The following is a 26240-nucleotide window of genomic DNA, read 5'->3' as shown; positions in this document are numbered from 1 at the left end:
TCACAGAGTAAACAAGGAACCCTCAAGTTGTTCACCATCTAGTTAGGGAAACACACGTATCGTACTTAACTACAGCGATGTGATAAGTGATCAGAACAACAAGGCCTCCGGGATGATGGAAAGAGTCAGGTGCTGTGTGATTTGGGTCAGGTCAGCAGCAGCGACGATCAGCATCTTCATGACACCTTACAGTTTATAAGCATTTACTATCGTACTTTATTTTCCAGTCTTTTTTTTTTTTTTTTTTTTTTTTTAAGTTCATTTATTTTGAGAGAGCGAGCCCGAGCACAGGAGGGGCAGAGAGAGAGGGGGGAGCGAATCCCAAGCAGGCTTTGCGCTGTGGGCGCAGAGCCCGACGCGGGGCTCGATCCCACAAAGCAGGAGATCGTGACCTGAGCTGAAATCAACAGTGGGACACTTGACCAACTGAGCCACCCAGCCGCCCCTATTTTCTTAAGTTTACAGGCTTGTGCAGCAGGCTGGGTTATTTAAGGTTAATATTTAAACCTCACAGGGATGAAGGGTTTTTTCCAGGGTCACGAAGTTCGTAGGTGGTGGAGCCATTAGGTTGAACGATAATGAAAATTTGTTTACCTACAAAATAGATGTTTCAACGTGTTCACGAACCTTTAGCTCAGGGCCTTTTCTACCCCACAAGAGCTGTCTCACTTCAGGCTTCGCATCCGTAAAATGGTGGGTTGGACTAGAAAGGAGGAGACTGTTGAAGTCGGGCAAGCGGTAGGCTCTCTGGCTCATGAAACGTGATAATACTTTTGGGGCGCCCGGGTGGCTCAATCGGTTGAGCGTCCGACTTCGGCCCAGGTCACGATCTCGCGGTCCGCGGGTTCGAGCCCCGCGTCGGGCTCTGAGCTGACGGCTCGGAGCCTGGAGCCTGCTTCGTATTCTGTGGCTCCCTCTCTCTCTGCCCCTCCCCAACTTGTTCTCTCTCTCTCAAAAATAAATACATAAACATTAAAAAAACTAGATAATGAATTGTGAGAATATTAGTAACAGCTGATCCTGTCCTCCCCCCTTTTCCTGAGTGTAGGGTACGTAATAAGTAGAGCAGTGGTTCTCAAAGCAGAGTCCCTGGACCATCAGCATCACCTAGGAACTTACTAGAAATGCGCATTACCGGGGGCACCTGGGTGGCTCAGTGTGTTAAGCATCCAGACTTGATTTTGGCTCAGGCGACGATCTCACGGTTTGTGAGTTCGAGCCCCGCATAGGGCTTTGTGCTGGCGATACCGAACCTCCTTGGGATTTTCTCTCCCTCTCTCTCCCTTTTTCTCAAAATAAAGAAATAAACTTAAAAAAAAAAAAAAAAAAAAAAAAGAATTCATATTACCTAGCCTTGCCTCAGAACTGCTGAATCAGAAACCGGGGAATAGAGGCCAACACTCCGAGTTTTAACAAGCCCTGTAAGTGAGTGTCATAGGTGGTACTATTTGATAATTATTATATTAGGGTATTGTTCGTTGGCCTGTACCTGTGAGATTAATTGTATACAGATCCGTGCTGCACAAAATGTTATATTGTAGGGAAACAATTACATTCTCTCTCTATATATTCTTTTAAGTTTATTTATTGATTTTGAGAGAGGGAGAAACAGAGCATACGAACAAGGAAGGGGCAGAGAGAGAGAATCCCAAGCAGGCTCTGCGCTGTCAGCCCAGAACCTGTTGTGGGGCTCAAACCCATGAACAGTGAGATGACCTGAGCCCAAGTCAGACACTTAACCAACTGAGCCACCCAGGTTCCCCTGCACTGCAGTTTGTTTGTTGTTGTTTTTTAACATTTTCTGCACTATAGATTTTTCTAAAGGTTTTTTTTTTTTTTTTAAGTCTATTTATTCATTCTGAGAGAGAGAGAGAGAGAGAGAGAGAGAGAGCGAGCGAGCAGGACAGGGGCAAAAAGAGAGGGAGACAGAGAATCCCAGGCAGACTCCAAGCCATCAGCACAGAGCCCGATGTGGGGTTCGAACCCAGGAGCGGTGAGACCACAACCCGAGCCAAAGTCTGACGCTTAACTGCCTGAGCCACCCAGGCACCCCTGCACTATATATTTTTAAAACCACCACCTCTGACACTCTTAAAAGATTTCTAAATGGGTTAATGCCCATCCACGTGCAATCACCCAGGACAACCTTCAGGGGAATACGAAGGTAAATAATTCGGATCAGGAAAAAAGCCCCAAGGAATTTTCTTTTAACTGGAAAAATCTAGATGATACAGGAATAATACCACTTGGATTAATTTAAAGAGAGAATTCAAACTTGGCTGGCTAACAGAGCAAAAAAAAAAAAAAAAAAAAGGAAGATTGGAATGCTATATTTGTGCCAGTGCTGCTGCCGTGAAAGGCTTTGAAAAATAATTAGAAAGCAACTACTGCTGAAGTTCGTCTCTTTCTCCCTTACATAATGAAAACCTTAATCTTGTGCTTACGCTTGGTCCTGTCAGCCCATCATTTTAACTATTTAAGCATCAATTGCCAAAAAGGAGGATAAAATTGTGGGTTTCCAAAAAGCCAGATGTTATAAATAGAAGAGATAAAAATTGAGATAAAATGCAAGTGCTCAAAACGGTTTATTTTGCCCGGAAAGTTTATTTCCTGGCTTATTTTTTTCCCCATTATTTATGAAAGTATGCTAATACTTTTTTTGCTTATATTCTACTTTAACCTAGTATTATAAACTCCACTGTTTTTTTTTTAACTTAGAAAATGTGTTCAGTAGTATCTAAAAATATTCACGGTGTGTGGAAAGAAATTTCATTTATGCTTTTGAACATTATAGACTTACTATGTCTCCTCATTAACTCTTAACATTATTATTTTCCCTGACCATCTATATTGTCTGGCTCAATATGCATTGTATAACAGTGCATTTTACTTCAATCCAGTATATTCATAGTAAATTTTCCTTCTCAAGGAAAAGTTTTGTTACATCCCTATTAATTTAGGTTCCTCCCAAGTATTGTGTGTGCGCGCACGTGTGTGTGTGTGTGTGTGTGTGTGTGTGTGTGTAATAAGTGGTCAGTATATTCTTATTTCTACCTTGGACATGTGATACTGTTTCAGTGTCTTTAAAAGTACTTGTTCATTTCCCACTCTTTCCGTACTGCCGCTTTGTAAATTACCTGACATTTGACCAGAAGTCTTACAAAACGTGCTTTGCTATGGGTATGAAAACAGGCCTGCCTGAGAGCTTCACTCAAAACTAATCCCACTGAAGAAGGTAAAACTGCCTATGTGTGTGTCCTTGCCTTTAGGTGGATTATATATTTACAGACAAGACTGGAACGCTCACGGAAAATAGCATGGAATTCATCGAGTGCTGCATAGACGGCCACAAGTATAAAGGCGTAGCTCCGGAGACTGATGGACTCTCTCAAACTGACGGGCCCTTAACGTATTTTGACAAAGCGGATAAGGTGGCGTTCTCTGCGTTGTCACTTTAGCGTGCAAAGTCAATCTAAGTGTTGTTTTGTTGTTTTGACTGCAACTTTCTTGTTTAACTAACGCTCCCGGAAGTTGCAAGCCAGGAGCATTTATAAACAGAATTGTGGAAAATGGCAGTTGGGGAGAAGTTTCCCTTGTCCGTCTGTCCAGGCAGAATCCTTTGTGCTTTGTCTTTAAAAATATGAGCTGCTCCAAGGATAATGTCTCGTCAAATCGTTCAAGTCCCAGGAGCGTCGAGACATTAAATGAACCCAAGTCTCCCTGCACCTGAGCTGTTGCCAGATTGTGAATTCGATGCCGAATGAGCTCTTTGAGACCATAAAGAATCTGCCGATTTAGCATTAGGTGGCACGGTGGTAGCCTGAAGGAGTTAACGCAGCCCCTGGGGTATTTTCCTTGAGAACCGGGGATGCTGTTAGGTACAAGGGAGGACAGCCAGCTCATTTGAGTATTAGAGATTTAGAGCTTTCCGTTTGCTGGAGGTGGTAACATTTTCTCACATCGGTACCTTTTCTCTGTTCACCGACTACCAAGTGATCCAAGGGAAGATCATAGAGTCGTTTTTCTGTTCCTGATCCACAGAACCGAGAAGAGCTCTTTCTGCGTGCCTTGTGTTTATGTCATACTGTAGAAGTTAAAACAAGTGATGCTGTGGATGGGCCTCCCGAATCAGCGGAATTGACGTATATGTCCTCTTCGCCAGATGAAATCGCTTTGGTGAAAGGAGCGAAAAAGTAAGCGTTTCTGTTACGCTAGACCTAGACCAGTAAGTTCTAGAGATCGAGAGATCTGCTGCCCAGCACTGTACGTGTGGCTGGCGACACAGTTCTCCGCACTTCAGAATCTGTTAAGAGGGGAGGTCCGCTAAGTGTCGTGGACCACAGACAACACAACACCAGTGGGTCACAAGGCGATTTTGAGACGTGTCGGATATGCCTCTTAGCCTGCTTGTGGCGATGATACTGCGGCTATTTTCGTGCGTTCGGACTTCTCGGGTTGCACGCGTTAAGTACGTATTGTGCTTTGCGTATCGGTCAGACCTCCATAAAGCTGGTTTAAAAACCCCGAGATAAGTTGTAGAGAGATACATTAGCATTTTTGAAGACCAAAAAAAAAAAGAGTAAGCACTTCTTGTACTGCTCCGGAGAAAGTGAAATCACAGGAGGACCGGAGTGGTTTTTCCTCTGTTTGCTTCAATCACCTTATCTTATAAATATTCTTTACCAAAAACCCGAACTGCTTTATCTGAACGTGTGTGAAAAATTCCCCAAACCTAGCCAATTAAGACCAGAAAGGAAATAGCGATGCCTAGCTGTAACTTCCATGACTATTTATGCATGCCGGCCAGAAGTCCAAATGTTCATATTATATTCTGCGAATTACATAACAGTGGCCACTTTCTATACCACACATGTTATTTCTGAAGTGTTCGCAGCAATTTTGACGTCACTCTGTAACTGACAGCCCCGTTTGACCCTTGAGGCCTGAGATCATTAAGTGGTTAAAAGGTCACCCGATGTGTTAGCTACAGAATTGGAATTACAAATTGCCTCTTCCTTTGGTTATAATTCATGACTGGGCTTTGACTTCCTCGGCGTTTTCATCTCAGCTGGTACAGAGAGGTATGGTTATGGACTGAGATTTTTCACATGAAAGAGAAGAAAATACTAAACAAGAATGAGTAACCCCAGCGCAAGGGACAATTAATCGCTCTTTAGAGATACACAGAGGTCTCTTTGTGTGTTTTGACAGGTACGGGTTCACGTTTGTAGGAATTCGGAATGGCCATATGAGAGTAGAGAACCAAAGAAAAGAAATAGAAGTGTAAGTAGCCCTGCGTGTTCGATGTTTATCACTTCTCAACCCCACGGTCCCCCGTGCGACAAAGGAATCTTACTCGATGAAGGCATAAGATGCCGCTGTCCCAGCTCGGAGTTTTATGTAAGTGTAGTTGGAAAGAAGACATTTCTCATAGGATGCTAGAAACTGGGACTTGAGGTGGAAATTCTCCCCATTTGGCTCACATATGGGTCCAGTAGCCTGAATGAGAGTCTGCCTGGACTTTGTTTCTGAAATTTAGATGCCAATTTTAGGCCTCCAACACATGGTGTAAGAAAAATCCATGAACATGTAGGAAACCTGCTTTCCGGAACCCAGCCATTCTGGGGTGGCAGGCCAGCCAGTCGTGGCAGCTTTGATGTCAAAAACTTTGTCTCCTTCTAGGCGCTCAAGTGTGAGCCCCGGGGCGGGTACCCCGAGGCAGCAGTGTTGCTTTGTTTCTTCTCCTCTACAGAGATCCCAGTGAACAAAACCACCTTGGCTTAATAGCAGATTTTAATTAGGCTCTGTGATTAATCTGAATTCCTTCTTCTGAATTTGAAATGTAATTAGCTTACATGATTTCCATTCTGGCCCCTAGCATCTCGTGAGACCCATCTCGGAAACCTGTAGTATGTACGGATGTGTTTGGGGAATGTGCCCCGTGGGGAAGTGATGCGTAGAAGCCAGAGGAAGGTGCTTTGGCCTGACTGCCAGGAGCCCGGAGTCATTATTAGAGTCCAGATTCTATTAGAGTCCAGTCATTATTAGAGTCAGAGAGGGAGCCAGTTCAGAGCAGTGCCCCTATCTGGTCCACACCGAATAATACGCTACGTGTAGGTATCCCGTTCATACACCCCATCCCAGAACCAGTGACCCGCTCGCTCCCATCAGGAAACAGCCTTCATAGTAACTATTGGTAGGTGAAATACTTGCATCCAAGTTGTTTCTCTTCAAAAAACATTTCCCCATGTTTTTGCAGGTAAGTCTTATTTTTACTTTTCTGCATTCTCTCATCTCATTAATAGCACAGATCTGATCGTGTCATTCTACTGTTTTAAACCCTTCAGTGGATTCCTGGCGCTCTTAGGATCAAATTCCAAATCTCTGAAATGGCCCACAGTGTTCTCATTTCCCATACCTTGCTCACCCCTCTTTCTGTTCCCCTATCGACTAGATTTCAAGCTTTAGTGAACTCCTTCATGTCCCCCTACCCCTTTGCACATGCCCTTTCCTCTACTCCGAGTGCCATGACACCCTACCTTCATCATGTCACTCCTGCAGAGCACAGCCCAGGCACTGCCTCTTCCAGGAAGCCTTCCTGCAGATGTCTTCCTTCTGTGCTTTCCCATCTCCCCTGTGACTCCCTTCACTACATCATATGGCAGGTGGAGAGGTAATCATCTCATGACCCTCTGCTTCCTTTCTCATACGGTGAGCCTCTCGAGGGAAGAGACTCAGGCAGATTCTTGTCTGTTTTCCAGTCCCTCACATTGTGCTCGACACACAGGAGGCACCCATAGATGATTAAGATAATTGGCAGAGCGGGACTGTTCCTAGACCCCTCCAGAAATGGCTTGGTCGGGCAACTCTTTGCGCCCCATTCCTACATGGTCGCTCGCTCCTTACCATTGTAAGTCACGTAACGAGAGGATACAGGTATCCCTTAACTAACACCTGTAGCCTCTGACCCCATGTTCTAAGCGCAGAAAAATTTCAAAGACAAAATGGAAAACACCAGCTGTGCGCCCAACCAGCAGCCCTTACCAAAAGGGGAAAGTCTATTCAAGACGTTCCTGTTGTGTTTTATTTTCCCCATGTGATCTAGGTGTTTTCTTTTTCTCATTTGTCTTCTCATAAAGGTACGAACTCCTTCATACCTTAAACTTCGATTCTGTCCGCCGTCGTATGAGTGTAATTGTGAAAACTCAAGCAGGTACACATTTTAAAGACTTGGCTTTTTCTCTTTTGCCGTTTGTAGCGTTGTATGTTGAATGAGGTGTTTTAAGAAAGGAAAACATTTTACGTAGTATGTGATTGCCTAAACTCCTGCAAAGCAGGAATTTCTGTATATGCCTTAATGTATTTATTTTTATAACATTTATTTTTGGGAGAGAGACAGAGCTCGAGTGGGGGGGAGGGGGAGGCAGAGAGAGGGAGGGAGACCCAGAATCCGAAGCAGGCTCCAGGCTCTGAGCTGGCAGCACAGGGCCAGACCCGGGGCTCGAACCCGTGAACCGCGAGATCATGACCTGAGCCGAAGTCGGACGCTTAACTGACTGAGCCATCCAGGCGCCCCATTAGCAGTAGAATTCTTGAGTATAGAGAGTTGTTGGCTCTCCCTGCCTGATCTTCCTCATTTCCCACTGCTTCATACTTCCTGGGAACAGGCAGGCTAGGGATGACCCAGGTCCAGACTGCTGGGAAAGGGTCTTGTGGCTTCACTGTAGCTCGCTGGGCTCTCTGACAGAGTGCGGAGGCTTGCCCTTTTTGCTTTGGAACCGGTACCATCATCCCAGGAGTCCCCATGTCTTCTGCAGGAGCCATGGTGGCCGAGATCCCTTCTGCTCCGGTTGAACGAGAGCCATGGAGGAGCACTCCTGCCTCATTTGCGGGCCCTCAGATGCGTGCGTGCGAGAGAGAGAGAGAGAGAGAGAGAGAGAGAGAGAGACTGTGTCTGTCTGTCTCTGGGTAGTTTTTCAAATTTCCCTTGATTCTATCCTAGTAATTTACTTTTCGGTGTTAAATCTGCCCCACATCCCTTGGTGGGAGAATGGGAAGGTAGAGACAGACCCTTGAGGGAACATTTCCCACTTTATTCATACTTTGTGGTGTGACTGCCAGGTCATGAAATCGATTTCATTATGCGAGTGCAGGATCTGCTCTGTGACTTTTAAACCCACTGTGGATGTGCGAGGGGAAATGTTTTTATTTTATTTATTTATTTTTTATTTTTTTTTATTTTAATTTTTTTTTCAACGTTTATTTATTTTTGGGACAGAGAGAGACAGAGCATGAACGGGGGAGGGGCAGAGAGAGAGGGAGACACAGAATCGGAAACAGGCTCCAGGCTCCGAGCCATCCGCCCAGAGCCTGACGCGGGGCTCGAACTCACGGACCGCGAGATCGTGACCTGGCTGAAGTCGGACGCTTAACCGACTGCGCCACCCAGGCGCCCTGGGGAAATGTTTTTAAAAGCCGCTGAACGTTTGAAATACTTGGTATCCTTACCGGTAATATATACGTGCACGCATGCGTTCTACCGCAGATGGCGTGGTGGCCGGGGGGAGTGGTCTGCCAAGGGTCTAGACCTCAGAGCTGCACTTCTTTTGAACTTGTTGAACTCAGCACTTTGCCTTATAAGGGTGAAGTGTCTTTCTTAATGCTCACCCTTGCCTACCTTGCCGGATGCATGGGTGATCTCAAGCCGCACTTGTACTCGCACTCTACAGGGCTGTTTTCCAGTTTCCATTAAAAAAGGTCAAGCCACCGTTTTTAATTTTTTTTAACGTTTATTTATTTTTGAGAGAGAGAAGGGGGGGGTGGGCAGAGAGAGAGAGACAGAATCCGAAACCGGATCCAGGCTCCGAGCTGTCAGCACAGAGCCCGACGCGGGGCTGAAACCCACGAACCGCGAGATCATGACCTGAGCCGAAGTCGGACGCTCAACCCACTGAGCCACCCAGGCGCCCCCAGCCACCGTTTTTAAATCAACCTCTAGTGTATTCAAAGAGATTTTATCTTATTTGCACTTGGATTTAGCCCTTGACACCTGTAGAGGCCGTCCGTGTGTGCACTTTAGACCAGGCTTGACCACATTGTCAAAGAGAATTCAGAAGCAGCTTCTTGACACGAGCACGCTCTTCCATGATTCACTGAAAGGAAGTATATTTTAACAGAGCTGCTTGCGTACTCGGAGTTATTATTTGTGTACGTATTAGTCTTAAGAGGTAGTGGGCATTGTCCTGAGAGGTTAGAGGTCAAGATGTCTCATTCCATTGGGGTGAGCCTTGCTGGGCAGACCCGGGGTCCACCGTAGCTGGGTGGGAGGAGCCGCCATGAAGGTATCTGTTCTTCAAATCCCAGTACCAACCAGTCTGACCATTCTAAGTTGAGTATTTTGGTGTTTTATTTTAGGAGACATACTTCTCTTTTGTAAAGGAGCAGACTCTGCGGTTTTCCCCAGGGTGCAAAATCATGAAATTGAGTTAACTAAAGCCCATGTGGAACGTAATGCTATGGTGAGCCTACACTCCCCCACAAGTGCTAGTGATGGCTATTTTGTGGGATTGCTGCTTACATGTGTAAATGAATTTTAGCATGTTTATGGTCTATTTTTACATTTGGGGATTTAGTAATACTATTTTCCTTATTTTAATGGAAAACATTAGCCTGGAGCAAGTATCCGTTCAGAATATGTAGACTTGAAGTCTTCTCAAGAATTTTTGGTTTGTGTTCTGCGCCCCCCCCCCCTTTTTTTTTTTTAACCCCAAGAGCTATTGTTTTGTTGTTCTGAACCTAATTTGAACGTTACCATTCTAGTTGCAATCTGTTAGTGTATGTGTTTTGCTAAAAATATATCAAAATTTCTCTTCTGTACAGTGAAGCAAGAGTATTTAAAGAGGGTGTGGGGGGTTTTCCAATTATTTGGAAATAATTTGGGAAATAACTTCGCTTCTAGGACGGGTATCGGACACTTTGTGTAGCCTTCAAAGAAATCTCCCCAGATGATTATGAAAGAATTAACAGACAGCTCATTGAGGCGAAGATGGCCTTACAAGACAGAGAAGAAAAAATGGAAAAGGTTTTTGATGATATTGAGACAAATATGAATTTAATTGGAGCCACTGCAGTGGAAGACAAGTAACTACACAGTGATATTCCTGTTATTTTAATGACCGGTCATTTAGGGTGGTATCTGTCCACATTGGTAATTTATTCTCAAATTTTGAAATGTTTTATTCAGGTCTGTTGATATACCAGATTTTGAATTGTTTGTGGGAATAGGTTTGTTTGGAGAGGGAGGGAAGAAGGGGGGGAGAAAGAGAGAGAGAAAGAGAGACAGAGAACATGAGTGGGGGATGCGCGGCCGGTGGGGGGCGGGACGGCAGAGGATACGAAGCGAAGCAGACCCTGCGCTGACAGCAGAGAGCTTGATCCAGACACGGGGCTCAAACTCACAAACCGTGAGATCATGGCCTGAGCCGAAGTCGACGCTAAATTGGCTGAGCCACCCAGGCATGCTGGTGATGATTTTTGTTAAGTATTTATGGCTTAGAAGAATGAATCCGTCATCTCTAAGATCTTTTGAATCTTTGCAAAGCCATCCATTTATTTATGCAAATATTTATGAAATAATCTTGAGATGTCTAGAGAGCTTTGTGCTCGAGGCATCATTTGAGCTCGTGCCTGATAGAATTGGTAAGACTCTGACAGACAGAAATGAGCAGAAAGGAAATTCAAGTTAGAGCAAACAACATAGGAGCTCAGTCGAACCTGGTTTAACAGGCTAGAGCGTGTTTTTGCATACTTTCAAATAATTTGCTTTAACTCTACAGGCTGAGCTCCACTAGACATGATTGTAGGGCTCCAGCATTGATCTGTCTGAAAGAGTAAGTTTTAGACTCTTAATGTTTTAGGAGTTCTTCAGAAATTATAAATGCAAATTATGAGACTGAACCAAACAAAAATTTACACATGCATATGCAGGTTTCAGCCACATTGGAAGATACTGAAATTTTAATGGGATTCATTTAGTCTAATTTCTTTGTTATTCTCTGGCCAAAGGCAACTCAAAGAAAGTACTCTTCTGTCCTTACCTTCCAGATTTATGCTTAAATTGTCTTTCTGGATGGTCGGCTTTGCTATTCTTAGAGCTCCTCAGCAATGGGGATTGGTTAACTTGCTTCAATCTCTCGTTAGAATGTGTTTGGCCTTTTCTGTTTTAAACCATGTTAACTATTTATTTTGGTGAGACATGGAATACGTGAAAGTGGCAGTGACTAAGAATGTTTGGTGAGTTTATGAACATTTTAGCTAAGAGTGATGATTCTCAATTCTGCCATCGGATACCAGCTCCCTAAAGAGATGTCGTGAACTCTTTCAAACCTCACTGTTGGAAATTCGTTTCAGTAAGTAAAACTATGCCAGATATATCAGAAAGAGCAGAAGCTATATAAGAAAACCAACCGACAACATGTCAGGACTCCAGAATTGCTGTGAATTGTAAAGAGATTCTCTTTAGCAAGGCTTCTTGCAGAATCTGTGTCCAGTATTTTTGAGGATAACAAGGTTGCCTTTGTATTCCCAGGCTACAAGATCAAGCAGCCGAGACCATTGAAGCTCTGCATGCAGCAGGTCTGAAAGTCTGGGTGCTTACCGGGGACAAGATGGAGACGGCCAAATCCACCTGCTATGCGTGCCGCCTTTTCCAAACCAGCACCGAGCTCTTGGAACTGACTACAAAAACCATCGAAGAAAGTGAAAGGAAGGAGGATCGATTACATGAATTGTTGATAGAATATCGGAAGAAGTTGCTGCATGATTTTCCTAAAAGTACTAGAAGCCTTAAAAAGTAAGGAACTGCGTCAGTTTCTTATATTTAGGCGTTAGCGTAAGTGTAAGGCACAGCCGTTTGTGCAGAAGGCTCCATTTTCTATGATTTATCATTCTTTGTTTGCAGGTGTTTTATCCTTATATGTTAAAACCTTCCCTGAGGACTTGGCTAATGGCCCATTTGAGATCACGGCGCCTTCTGCCTCTCTTTTAATTTAATAGAAAATCCTGTATTTCTCAAGCTTTAGGAAAGTGGTTCAGTTTCTTAATGTTTAGGGTCTGGGTAGTTAGCCCTCAGCACTCATAAGAAAAAATACTCCTTCTCATGGTCTCTTAAATTAGATGCAATGAAACCAGCCTCTAGAACATTTTCTATGCAATTTGAGGTCCTAGAGCCATTTTCTGTGTGGATTTTCGTGCCCCAGAACTCCGAAGGAAGCCAGATACCTGCTAATAACATGGCCACTTCACCTCTGCTTTCAACTAGCTGCTTAGGAAGAACTTGTAGAACTTAAGGGTCTCCAGGAAAGCCACTGATGCATAGTAATTCAGTGCCCAGAGGGACGCCTGGGTGACTCAGTCGGGTAAGCGTCCGACTCTTGATTTGGCTCGGATCATGATTTTACGGTTTGTGAGTTCGAGCCCCGCATTGGGCTCTGCGCTGACGGTGTGGAACCTGCTTGGGATTCGTTCTCTCTTCCTGTCTGTCTCTGCCTCTCTCTGTCTCTCTTTCAAAATAAATAAATAAACTTTTACAAAGGTAATAATTCGTGAGGTGCCTGGGTGGCTCAGTCAGTTAAGCATCCGACTTCAGCTCAGGTCATGATCTCCTGGTCCGTGAGTTCGAGCCCTGCGTCAGGCTCTTTTGCTGACAGCTCAGAGGCTGGAGCCTGCTTCGGATTCTGTGTCTCCCTCTCTCTCTTTGCCCCTCCCCGCTTGCCCTTTCTCCTTCTCTCTCTCTCTCTCTCTCTCTCAAAATAAAGAAAACATTTACAGAGAGAGGCTCAGAGAGATGCGGTAACTTACTCAAGATCACATAGCCAACACGGGGTGGAGCAAGTCTAGCCAAAGAGCCTAGGCTGTTTTAACAACTGTGCTGTGTCTGGATCCCCATCTCTAGCGTTTAAACAAGCTTTCAAAATGATCTCTCCGTATTCGTGAGTCTGTGGCCAATTCTAAGCCAGCTGTTGTTCTTCTGGTACTTGGGCATCAGTGAGAGTAAACGTGTTTTTATTAATTGCCTGTCATAAATGTTTCCTTCCTTTAGCCAAGTGGTACTTATAAAGGCAGTCCAAATTACATTTTCCTTGTCCATTTGTCTTAGTCTGCTCCGGCTAACGTAACAGAATAGCATAGACCAGGTAGCTTAAACAGTAGAAACTGATTTCTCCTATTTCTGGTGTCTAGAAGCGTGAGGTCAGGGTGCCGGCATGGCCGAGTTCTGGTGAGGTCCCTCTCTGGCGACCTTCCGCGGTATCCTTAACACGCCACAGAAGGAAGAAGTGCTGATGTCTCTTCTTACGAGGGCGCCGATCTCCTCATAAGGGCTTCACCGTCATGACTTCATCAAAGCTAGTCACCTCCCAAAGGTCCCAGTTCCAAATGCCGTCACATCGGGGGTTAGAGCTTCAACATAGGACTTGCCGTGTGGCGGTTGGGGGCGTGGGGCGTAATTCAGTCCGTAGCACCATTCCGCGGCTCTGGGGCACTTTTGGCAAAGCCAGGGCTTATGAAACATCTCAGAACATTCCCACTTGCGGTTCATGTTCTCGGAGCTGGGCACAGACCTCCCTCGAGTTACAGAAGCATCGGACCCAGGATCACTTTCGCCAGCTTCTGCCTCTGTCGTTGTCCCCTTCCGCTTCAGATCAGCCACCAAGCCTCATTCGGGTTTCCATTCTCACTGTGAGTGCTGCACATCAAATTCCTAGCGACCCATGCCTGGAAGCCCTTAAGTCCCTCTGCCAGACGAGTGGTTCTCCGTTACCCGCAGAATGAGGTCGCAGCAGAGGCCTCAAGTGACCTTTTCAACTCGCTTTCCTAATGCACCCCAGCACGCATTTTCTCCCCTCACCTCATTCTGCCCCGTCTTTCTACGACGCTGTTCTTTCCTGTCATTTATTGTCCCAGCCTCTGGATTAGTGGCCTTTCAGTGTCGTTTGCGTCTATTCCATCACGTAGACTTTTGTCCCCTTAAGGAGGTTTTTCTCTTCTCCAAGGAAAGATGGGTTAATAATTCTCTCCATTCTTCTTATATGTCCTGCTTGCAGTTGATGTTTACAAATATTGCTTGATGGATTACCGAGCCACTGTTTCTTGCACATTAAGTCAGCTCTGTGAGTAGGGAAGCGAAGGCGAACACATGATTGATATCTCTTTAATTAGTGAATAAAACACACTTCTAAAATTACGAAGCAGAACGTGGACAAGTACAAAATACACTGTAGTATTGCGAGAAATACAGAATCTCCTGGCCCACCCCTACCCTAGTGAGTCAGAACGTAGCCTTTAAGAAAACTCCCAGGAATTTTACCAAGAGTCCCTTAAACGGTAACCTTCCGGATGCGTACAATTCGACAAACGAATCCATAGCGATGAGATCCTGCAGTACTTCCCAAATGGCATCCAAGGTTCCCTTGATTCATCACTGGTTTTTTTTTCTTGATTACAAAAAAATGAAATGTTAATTGGGAGAATTTTCACAGTTGTAAGTGTCCCCCCATATGGTTTTCTTAAGTACTTGACACCTGTTCCATTTGTCTTTCCTGGCACCTAATATCTCTTAGTCGTCCCGGCTGTGCATGAGAATCACCTACAGAGCTTTCTGGAATATCTACCTTTGAATAACCAAGCACTGCCCAAGACTTGCATTTGTCTGGGAATAGACCTCAGGCATGGGCAATTTTTTAAAGCTGACCAGATGATTCCAACGGGAAGGCTGTGGTTAAGAACCACTAATCCAGTATAAAATGATACTTCTTTAAGGAACGTCTGTCATTACATCAATACATTATCATGGTATTTTTTTATGAACACTGTGTCTTTTAGGTTCTCTGTCATTTTTGAGAAGCCAGGTCCGTCGACGAGGCTTTGTCATTCAGGAAGAGAGGTCTTCTGTGGTTTCTGTGCCCAAAGCCATTTTGTCTTTTCCCTGTATTACTAACAAGTTTTCAGATTGACGATTTGTCTTCCTGTCAGAGCTTGACTGACTGATGTGTAATTTCCAAAATTCACCATGAGTTTCTAACACAGAGCCCGCCCGCTAAATGTCCATTATTTTTATACCTTTTACAACTTAATATCTATATGGGCATCTTGAGTCTCCAAAGATGTCACGGAGAACCTCTGTTGTGCCATTATGAGAGACATTTGCCTCTTTACGGGTCCAGGAACCTGATCGGTGGGGACTCTTATGTGGGGCCCTCCCCTTTGTGGTTCTTTAAAAACTCCGGTTCCTGAATAGAAATGCATAAAAGATTCACTTACAGCCTTTTTTTTTTCTTTTCCAGAGCATGGACAGAACATCAGGAATACGGATTAATCATCGATGGCTCCACATTGTCACTCATACTCAATTCCAGCCAGGACTCCAGCTCTAACAACTACAAAAGCATCTTCTTACAGATCTGTATGAAGTGTACCGCAGTGCTGTGTTGCCGGATGGCCCCGCTGCAGAAAGCCCAGGTACCTGGACACTAGTTCATGTTCCATTCTGGGGGTTTCTGTACACGTACGGGCAAACAGATGTTCGCTTGACTTCTAACTTCTTCCTTCGCAGAGCCCCCTTTCCTTTATCACACCTGCGCAGGCTGCTTCTTTGCGGTCAAATGCGGGAGTCCGCCCGCCAATTTGAATGAACCCGGGCTTCTGGTCCCCTCAAGCCGGCTGTCCAGTTCCTTGCCTTCGAACCTTCTCTAATGAGCGCTTGGCGCCCGCCGCCTCCATCCCGCCGCTCCCGGCTCCCCTGTCACGTTAGCCCCGTGTGTTCTCTTCTCATCCTATTCCACGGGATGGCCTAGGGGAGAGCGGTGACCTCCTCGCCAGATCCGTCCCGCGGTCTTCTGTGCGCCTCCTCGTTTCCCTGCCGCGGTTCGCACCCTCCGCCGTATCCCCCTTACGACTTCCCTCCCCTGGTTTCTGTCTGTGGTCCACAATCTTGACTTTTTTTTTTTTTTCCCCTACTTGGCAACCTAGTGTCTTTTTATTTTGTTCCATCTTCTCACTTCTCTCTAATTATCATTTTTCTCTGGGGCTAAGTCTTCCTTCTGCTTTCTACTTCCAGCCTGTCTCTCTAAACACACTAGTTGGCATGACTCTCGTGGATAGGCTCTGGCCCTGAGTTTTCCTTCACGTCAAATCTCCTATTTCTAGCTGCCTGCTTCACAGCTCCATGTGGAACCCACGCTGTCCTATTAAATGCTAGTGTCCAACACAGGTCTTCTGATTTCCTCCTGCAGGCCGGTTTGTTTTCTCCCTTGTCTTCGTTATTCTCGTTGCCGCTGCTCCCCTTCTCTCGCGCCCTAAGTCACCAAACACCTGTGGCCCTTCTGTTCTCCTTCCCTCCCTCCCTCACTCTATATATGGTCACCTTGATCCCACCTTTGGCCATAGCTCTCATTTGGGTACCATCTTGTTAAAACGAACCGCTTCTCCCGTCTCGTCTGCTCTGACTCAAGCACTTTCAGTAGGGATGAGGGGCAGGTGACTCTGTGGCACTCGGGTTCCCCCCTGTTGGCCCTTACTATGTCTGTACGTGCTCTGTGTCCACTGTCACTCCCGTGTCCAGCCCGAACCCTCTACTCCTGTTGGTCGTTCCTCCCGTTGTGTCCCTTCCCCATGCCGTGCTCATGCCAGCCTCGAAAGCTTTCCTCATCTGGGATTTTCTCTGAATTCCTCTCGGCCCTAACAGAAATCTTACTCCTAATTAAACCCAGTTCAAGGGCCATTCCCCGAACGGTGTTTTCTCCAGCCCCTCTAAGCCCACGTTGATCTGTTTGCCCTTGCTTTTTTGTACTTACTGGGTCCGAAGAACCTTAGAGTCTCAGTTACACACTTTGCCGCTTCTGTATACACTGTATTCTTTCATGTGTGTTAACTTTGCTTCTTCACTTTATGCTGCCGCTTGCTCTAGACCCAGGGGATGGCAGTGTCTTTCGCTCACCCTTTACACAAGCCCTCCTCCCTACTTCGCGCGCGCGCACACACACACACACACACGGCCCATCCTAATTGAGGGCATTGTCTCCTTCTACTTTCTTCTCGCTCTCAGTCCCCACCACCATCAGATGCTTTTCTTTTTGTCTTCCGCCTTCAGAGCCTCAGTCACCCCATGTGACGAAGTGGATCCTACCAGAGCCATATCCATAGAAATCTGTCCCTTTTGTCAGAGGCAGTATCTCTTTTTTTCCCCTACATTTACTGCCTTTTGTTCAAATCACTCACTAGGATCCTGCCTACTCCACTGCCCAGGAAGTGATGCTTCGGTAGAGTCACGTCTTCCAGGATATCACCTTCTCGTCTGTCATGTCCATATAGGTGACTTCCAGTCACTTCCCCAGTCCAGATACTCGGTTTCCACTTGATTTCTCCAGCTGCTTCCGGAACTCGTCTTCTTGGGTGTGTCCTTACCGTCTCATCCCAGCTTTAGAGCGGGCCATCTTCCTGGTCTTCCGCATCAGTGGCCGACCTCACTGTACTTCCAGGTTTCTGGATTCAAAACCTTGAAATCTCTGTTGACCTCCCCCGTGCTTTACCCTTCCGTGTGGTTTCAGTCACCAAATTCTTCCATTTTCTGGGACATTGTCCTATTCATCTATTCTTTGCTTTCCCGCCAGGTCCAGGCCTGGTAACAGCTTCCTGAACTCCTCTTGTCACTAGCCACCTAACTTCGCTCTGGGCCTGCAGTCTTGCTTTTTCTTCCCATTCCTCCTGCACCCTACTCCTACTTTCAGAATATTACCCCCTGTTGATCTGGACCCCGATATACCTGTCCGTGCCCCACCCCACCCCCCATGTGAAAACTCACTGATGTGGTCAAGCCAGTCGGTTTTCTGAGCATATATTATATACACCTGGCTATGCGCCTTAGCTCATTCCCACTCTCTGGAATACTCCTCCAAGCCCCTTTTCCCCATCCCCACAAATTTTTTTTAATCTTTATTTATTTCTGAGAGAGAGACAAGAGTGTGAGCCGGGGAGGAGCAGAGAGAGAGGGAGACACAGAATCCGAAGCAGGCTCCAGGCTCCGAGCTGTCAGTACGGAGCCCGACCCCGGGCTCAAACTCCCGAACCGTGAGATCAACCTGAGCCGAAGTCGGACACTCAACCGACGGAGCCACCCAGGCGCCCCTGTCCCCACAAATCTTTAACCGTCTTTCGTGATTTCGATACAAGGACTCTTCCTTCCGTAAAATCATTCCTCATTACTCCGGCATGTAGTGTCCTCTCCCTTCTCTGCCATCATAGGCCTTTTCGCGTGGCCGACTTAGCAGCCTTAGGTCTTCTCTTGCACAGATACTTCACATTGTTAGCATTCCTTGTTAATCTGATGATCTGATATTCTTGTATTCATTCTTTATCTCTGTACTTCCATTATCTGTTGCTTAAGGTGTGTGCCCAGCCTGATATATTGTGTACAGTTGTAGTTGATCGATAAATAGTTTTTAGTAGATTGATTTCTTTTTCATGAAGCTATCCGAGAGATTGAAGGCAAGTTCTTAATCCAGGTGACCCGGGGCACAGTAAAAAAACACCACGTTTATCTGTCTAAATCTTTCGTGATTTGATTGTCCATGGCTATATATCTTTTTATCGGTCCACAAGGACGACCCTTAATCTTCTTAATCTATTTTTATGCAGACGCTGTCACCCTTGATAATGTTATTGCTTTCCCTAGACCTTTCCTGGCTGCAGTTTTTCTTCCTTGAGGTGCTAATCATTACTGCACATCTGTCCCCGGTGCAGTTAGGTAACCAGTATTGTAGCCCATCGAAATCAAATTTAGGGGGCACCTGAGTGGCTCAGTCAGTTAAGTGTCCGACTTGGGCTCAGGTCACGGTCTCCCGGTTTGAGTTCGCGCCTCGCATCAACAACGCAGAGAGCCCGCTCCAGGTCCTGTCTCCCACTCTCTCTGCCCTTCTCCTGCTCGTGCGTGCTCTCTCTCTCTCAAAAATCAATAAGTAAATATTTAAAAAAAGAATACGTTGGACTTTACTAAGAAAAAACACAAACTTAGTTTGGGTTCTTTAATTTCATCTTTGACTTATTTACAGATTATTTCTCAGAGTCTTCTAAAACACTTTAAAGAGAACCAAGCTGATGGGCGGGAATAGGAGAAAGACGGCATTTCACGATAGCATTTTTGTGTTAAATGGAATCGGATGTGGGTTTTTGTACGCCATTTCGTACAACTGAAACCTGACTGAATTTTGTTTAAAGAAAAGACTGTGGGGCAGCTTAACCGTGTGTAAATTATTTTTAATGGCTTATGTCACAAATGGGTTTTATTTATGTTAACTGCTAAAAGCAATTCCGAGGACAGAATTTTTGCAAGGCATTAGTTAGCTACTTCATTATGTAAGCTTTTTAAAAGCTGCCAGATTCTGGGGGCTTGGGGGGGGGTGACACATAAAGCAGTCATTGTCTCAAACCCAGGGTGGGAGGGTAACTGCTTACCCGATATACTCCTACAAGTCATTCCACCGGGGCAAGATGACTTTTATTTGCTGCCCACCCTCAACACAGCAGTGAGTGGCCCTGCGTCATTGACACATCTTTTTTGTTTTTAATTTTTTTTTTATGTTTTCATTTATTTTTGAGACAGAGACAGAGCATGAGCAGGGGAGGGGCAGAGAGAGAGGGAGACACAGAATCGGAAGCAGGCTCCAGGCTGAGCCGTCAGCACAGAGCCCGACGCGGGACTCGAACTCAGGGACCGTGAGATCGTGACCTGAGCTGAAGTCGGATGCTTAACCGACTAAGCCACCCAGGCGCCCCGTCATTGACACATCTTGAAGAGACACTCAGGGAACAGGGACAGGCTTCATAAACATATCTCAGGGAACTTTCTGCAAATCGCAGCCATCTTGAAGCTGTCCCCATCTACAAATGCAGCTGCCTGTAGCAGAGATTAAGTCATACCGGGCACTGGGAGGTCTAGTGAAGTTTAGTTGGCCGCTGGATGGGTGTAAGAACTTACCATGAGGTAAGTCCCCGGCGATATGGGAATGCGCCGAAGGAAGTGGTTGTGTCCGCGGGGAGGAGAGATGGAGAGCTTCTAGAAGCGTTGTTCTCTCACTACCCACTCTTATTCCGGTAGCCCTGTGCGTGTTACCCAAAACCAGCTTTCTGGGTAACTCTGACTCTCACACTCAACACCTCATCTGAAAGGATGTGTGTGAAGCAGTGACAAAACAGGGACACGTTGGCCTCTCCTATAGGTAGGGGGCAAGGTTTTCTGACACCTAATGCGCGCACGGAACCTTTAGAACCAGGTGGACCCTGGTGTTACGGGGGGGAAGGCTGTGTTCTTTTGCCTCTGAGAATTGAAGCCTATTGTACGTCTATGCATCGACTCCCTTTCTGCTTGTTTCCAAGGCCTCCATTTACAGGTGTGAAGAAGGCATCTACCCCCAGTGTGGTATAGCCTCACGTTCTGCTCTGACCTTTTCTTTACCTCTTTCGCACTTAATGTCCAGATTGTCAGAATGGTGAAGAATTTGAAGGGCAGCCCGATAACACTGTCGATAGGCGACGGTGCCAACGATGTTAGTATGATCTTGGAATCCCACGTGGGAATAGGTAAGAAGCCCGTAACGAGATGGCATCCGTAAGGTCTCCGCAGCGCCCGCAGGTAGATGGTCTCACATTCTAGAGAGAACGTTTTGGTTGCCCGTCTTGGATTTTAACTTGGGAATGATAATCACCAATTGAATGAAGGTCCTCGCCTAAGCATGTCCACCCCAAAGCCCTACCCCCGGTGGGAACACAGCGGCGTAAAATTAGAGGACATCTTTATATCAGCCAAGTAGGCGGAATTTCCCCAACCCGCGGGCGGTACAGTCGATCCTTCAGCGCTCCCTTTGACGGCATGCTTGAAAGTTGAGTGATTCTCCGCCCCTGGCCACATCGCGTGCTTATGTTGCTGCACTGTATCTTCCGAGATTCTTAACCGGTTGGGACTAAGAGATGCTCATTGGTTGGCCGCTTTTCCACGCGGCAGTATTTACGGGCACTTTGGGCCATAGCGTTGAATTTATTTGTTGGCACGCAGCAACAGCTTTTTCTCCTGCCCGCACCGTTGTTCTCCATGCCAGGCTGCCGACAGGCAGCAATCCTCATAGGCCGGCAGGTTTTGGGGGCAGGGGGTTAAGAGAAGAAATCATCGAATCAAGTATCTTGGCGATTATAGTCACCGCAGTTTGCCCTCCCAATCGCTTCCCATTTGGAAGGCACCCTTTCCGGAGCCACTCTGTTTTACTCGTTGGTTATTCAGTGTGGACATGGCCTAAAGCTGCTTGAGCTCGATACTCCGTACTCGAGAGTTTCATTCAGCGAGAGGACTCCAGCGTCCCGCTGGAGCTCTTCAGTTCCGAGCTCCTAGACCACAAAGCCCAGGGCTCTCGTTGGTTCGCTACAGCCCCTTATCTAGTGGCACGGCCATTTAAGCACTTCCTAAGTGCCTCTCAAATCATTTTCAGATTTAATTTTCTCCTCAGGATAATCTTTGCCCAGTAATGATTACAGCAGCGATTCGGGTTCGTTGTTTTATATTGTGGTATAGTTAGGTGCTTACCAATTAAACTTCATTTTACTTTGTATTGATCAGTCTCACTGTTACAGCTCCGTTTGGTTAAAAAAAAAACAAAGCTAAACGATACAAGTGAGCTAGGTCATGTTAACAAGTTAAAAGTGTGCAGATAACAAAGTAGGGGGCTGCCTATTTTATAAAATATTCATGCCATGGAGATTTTTCTTGTGTGTTTTGTTTTGTTTTTTAGGTATTAAAGGCAAAGAAGGTCGCCAAGCAGCCAGGAATAGCGATTATGCCGTTCCGAAGTTTAAACATTTAAAGAAATTGCTACTGGCTCACGGACATCTATATTACGTGAGAATAGCACACCTTGTACAGTATTTCTTCTACAAGGTATGTATTAAAGTATTTCCAATTTGACGTATCACCGTTTAGCCCGGCACCGTCTTAGGGTTTTCCTCCATTTTACACATTTCTTCTGCTGTCCTAGCACTGCGATTTGTGGCCTACAAAACATACGTGATCTAATGAACCAGCAACTACGAGTTCCTTTGCATGCAAGAGTTTGGGGATGAAATGTTTAAGTCCGCCTTCTCGAAGTATAGTTTAACTACCACAAAATGTACCCAGTAAGAGCTTCCAGTTCCGTTTTGACAGATGTTTACAACCCCATAGCCACCACCCCAGGAAGTTCCCCTGTGCTCCGTCCCGGTCAGTCTGCTCCACCGTGCACCAGTTACTCATCTGATTTATATTGCTGTACGGTATATAATGATGCTTACAAGCTGTATAAATTTAGAGATCACTTCTGCGGTTCTGCACGTGAGATTTGCCTGTTTTAGAAGAACTTCCTGTGAATAAAATCACACCTGCTCGTTCATGCCTGTTCCGCTTAGCGTAGCGTTTTTGAGGTTCACCCATGTGTCCCGTATCAATGGTTGGTTCCCCTTTTATCCTCAACGGTATTCTGAACTGCTGTCGTTAGTAGCAGAGCCCTCTTTTCAGGTGAGATTGTACAGGCAAAGCAGACGGAAGCCGGATTGCACTCACTGAAGGATGCCGGGGCCGGGGCCGCGGCCTCGCGCCACCTCCTTGTCTTGCACAGAGATTTCCTCAGAGCGCAATTTGGAGCGCATGAGTATAGCTCAAGCCACTGGTTGTATGCGTAATGAACTTGGCATGCATGAAGGTGAAGTAACGTCTAAAGTATGAAAATCCTCGTCAGCGGACATGGGCCGGAACTTGATCTCTTGTCCTGTGTTCTGTTCGGTATAGCTTTTAAGGGTTTTTGTTTTTTCACTTCCCACCTTGAAATAATTTCAGACTTTCCGAAAGTTGCAGAGTTACTGTTAACGCCTTGGATAACACACGACATAGTTTTGAAGATCCATAGTTATCACACCTCCGTAGTCTTCTTTAGTCTGGAGTATGTCCTGTCTTCTTTGTCTTCACGATCTCAGCATACTCGAAGAGCCCTGGCTGCTTTGTGGAATGCCCCTCAATTTGGGTTTCTCTAATGTTTGCTTATCATTAGATTCGGGTTACGTTTTGTTGGCACCGGTCCCCCGGAAGCAGTTTCTAACCTGCTCAGTGCATCATATCATGATGGAGGCACATGTTGTCCGTATGTCTCACTCATGACCATGTTCACTTTGACAGCTTAATTCAGATGGCGGTTTGGGAGTCTAAAGACCCTTCGACATCGGTCTGTGTAATTTCCTTGGAAAAGAGCATTCAGCCACTAAAACAGATACTTTGTTTTGTGAATGCAAAATCCATGACTGTGGTTCTTTATTCTGTTACTTAGATTGTCACAGATGTAGCCTGTGTCCTTTCCACGTGTCCCCATCGTTTTTCGTTTGTATTTGATTGGGATAAGAATGCTTAGCATGAGCAACTCCCCATTCCCTTCTCTGCCCCACCCCCAACCTTCTTCGAAGACCTACTTCCTGGTCCGCATGATATTCTAGGCGCATCTTACTTTTTTTCTTTTAATTTTTTTTAACATTTATTATTAAGAGACAGAGAGACACAAAGCGTGAGCAGGAGAGGGGTAGAGAGAGGGGGAGACACAGAATCCGAAGCAGGCTCCAGGCTCCGAGCTGTCAGCACAGAGCCCCACGCAGGGCACGAACTCACAAACTGCGAGATGGTGACCTGAGCCGAAGTTGGTCACTTAACCACAGGCGCCCCTCTGAGGTGCATCTTACATTTTTCGTGCTCCAGTCCTGGATTCAGACATTCTCCAAGGAACACTGGTTCCTTTTATTCGAAAATGGCATTTAGGGGGCACCTGGGTGGCTCGTTCGGTTAAGTGTCCGACTCTCGATTTTTGGCTCGGGTCATGATCTCAGTTCGCAGGATCAAGCCCCGCATCGTCGGGCTCTGCGCTCACAGCATGGAGCCCGCTTGGGCTTCTTTCTCTCCCTCACTCTCTCTCTGCCCCTCCCCCACTCACACGTGTGCTCTCTCTCCCTCTCAAAATAGATAAATAAACTTTAAAAAAAAAAAAAGATGGCATTTAGAAATCAAGATCTGTGTGCTAATTATGCTCATCGCTGCTGCTGCAGTTGGTTCTGGACCTTCTCGGTGGCCAGAGCTAGGACGTGTGTGCACACGTACCCGCAGGTCTGTATCTGCGTAGAGATGCGTGTGTACATACACACAACTAGGTCGGGCTGGAACCCAGAATGTGAACTCAGTCTCTCCTAACCCTTGGATCGCAGCCAACACCACGAGGTTTCCTTCTGCCCTTCCCCTTTCCTTGTCTAGGGCCTCCTTTCTCCAGTGGTGAGAACCCCACTTCTCCTGATGCTCAGTCCGTCCACTGATTTGCTCAGTCCTACGACACTCCTAAAGTCGTTTCAGAATTGCTATGTCCTACCCCCGTGAGCAACCAAACTTAACTAACTTGAGTGATATATTTGTATGTACCTGTTTTTGTCTTTAGCCTTGGAGTATATAGTCAAAATGCTGTTTCCAGAGTTCCTTTTTTTCCTTTTCCACCATTTCAGCGTGGTTATATTATTTATTTGTAATAGCGTGATGTTACATTTTTACTTGCATGCCATTTTGGTCCTTCCTCTCTAATCTTGATTGATTTTAATTATTTTTTGAGTATGTAAAACATTGGCGTCATTCTCAGGACAGGGTTCTCTGAGAATGTTGCTTACTGAATTAATTCTCTAACCAAAAGGAGAATTCCGCAATGGGGACTTTTCTCAAATCCCTCATATATAGCTCTTTTTCCAAAATGAAGCTTTTGAAGTCACCTGTAAGGATAATCATAGGCACAGAGAGAACCAATGGTAACATGTTATGTGACTTATTCTCTTGTCTGTGTAAATTATTGTGTGTCTGTATTGTTCTTGGTGTTTTGTTATGTTTTGTTGTTCTTTTTTTTTTTTTTTTTCAAGTAAGCTCTACACCCAACCTGGGACGAGAACTCAGGACCCTGAGACCAAGGGTCAGACGCTGCACAAACTGAGCCAGCCAGGCGCCCCTATATTGTTTTTATACACTACTGGGTTTTGTTTTGTTATGTTTTTTTAAGTTTATTTATTTATTTTGAGAGAGAGAGAAACAGAGACGTGGGAGGGGCGGGGGTGGGGAGAGAGAGAGAATCCCAAGCAGGCTCCATGCTGTCAGTGCAGAGCCTGATGTGGGGCTCGAACTCCCGAACTGTGAGATATGACCTGAGCCAAAACCAAGAGTTGGACTCTTAACTGACTGAGCCACCCAGGTGCCCCTAATTCCAGAACACTTTTAAGCCATTCATTCATTCATTTTTTTTTTTTATTTTAGAGAGAGAGAGAGCATGTGAGTGGAGGAGAAGGGCAGAGGGAGACAGGAAGAGAGAATCTTTTTTTTTTTTGTTTAATGTTAATTATTTTTGAGAGAGACCATGCGAGCAGGAGAGGGGCAGAGAGGGGGTGGGACAGAGCATCCTAAGCAGGCTCCACGCTGACAGTAGAGAGCCCAGGGCGGGGCTCAATGTCATGATTTCACAATCAGGAGATCATGACCTGAGCCAAAATCCAGAGTCGGTCGCTGACCCCTCTGAGCCACCCAGGTGCCCCTTTTTGCCTTAAGTTTGTTTATTTATTTATTTTAATTGTCTCTACAGCCAATGTGGGGCTCAAACTCACAAGCCTGAAAGCAAGAGTCTTGTGCTTTTCCAACTGAGCCAGCCAAGCATCCCTAGTTCTAGAACATTTCCATCACCCCAATAAAAGCCCCCTACCTGCTAGCAGTCAGTCCCAAAACATACTGTTTTGTGCTTTGCCCTTTTCACTTCGTATGTTGTGAACAATTTTCTCACCCAGTTAAAATATTCACCTAAAATACGATCATGGTGCAGGATCCTAGACCCCCGTGATTGGACACTGAGGTCATTTCCCCAACAATACTCTGGGTTTTCTTTTATCACCAAGCATTAGAGTTCATCTTAGACCGAGCCTGCCCACCCATTTCTGTCTACCAGGGGAAAGAATTTACCAAAGTTCTTTTGTTTTTTTAAGTTTATTTATTTTGAGAGAGGGAGAGCACACGAGTGAGGGAGGGGGAGAGAGAGAGAATCCTAGGGAGGCTCCGCACCACAGCACAGAGCCCAACACAGGGCTCTAACCCACAAACTGGGGTGTGGCGCCCCACCAGA

At 45.8% G+C, this 26240-nt stretch overlaps 1 protein-coding gene across 11 annotated transcripts in view; it reads left to right on the top strand.

The window, feature by feature from the left end:
- The window catches only part of ATP11C (ATPase phospholipid transporting 11C), a 171261-nt gene that overhangs the window by 111831 nt on the left and 33190 nt on the right, over positions 1-26240 (top strand). For 9 of the 11 annotated variants that reach the window (XM_032592225.1, XM_032592221.1, XM_032592216.1 and 6 more), the window contains exons 13-22: positions 3270-3431; positions 4042-4193; positions 5212-5283; positions 7140-7213; positions 9415-9518; positions 9959-10140; positions 11588-11851; positions 15342-15516; positions 20529-20631; positions 21831-21976. In XM_032592225.1, the coding sequence (XP_032448116.1) occupies positions 3270-3431; positions 4042-4193; positions 5212-5283; positions 7140-7213; positions 9415-9518; positions 9959-10140; positions 11588-11851; positions 15342-15516; positions 20529-20631; positions 21831-21976 (1434 nt within the window). The remainder of the gene's footprint in view (positions 1-3269; positions 3432-4041; positions 4194-5211; positions 5284-7139; positions 7214-9414; positions 9519-9958; positions 10141-11587; positions 11852-15341; positions 15517-20528; positions 20632-21830; positions 21977-26240) is intronic. The other 2 variants (XM_032592224.1, XM_032592226.1) reach the window with 2 other exon arrangements.

This window comes from Lynx canadensis, chromosome X, assembly GCF_007474595.2.
Source record: "Lynx canadensis isolate LIC74 chromosome X, mLynCan4.pri.v2, whole genome shotgun sequence".
Classification (NCBI taxonomy): Eukaryota; Metazoa; Chordata; class Mammalia; order Carnivora; family Felidae; genus Lynx; species Lynx canadensis.
The sequence above is the reverse complement of the archived record's forward strand: the minus strand, read 5'-3'. Positions and strand labels throughout refer to the sequence as shown.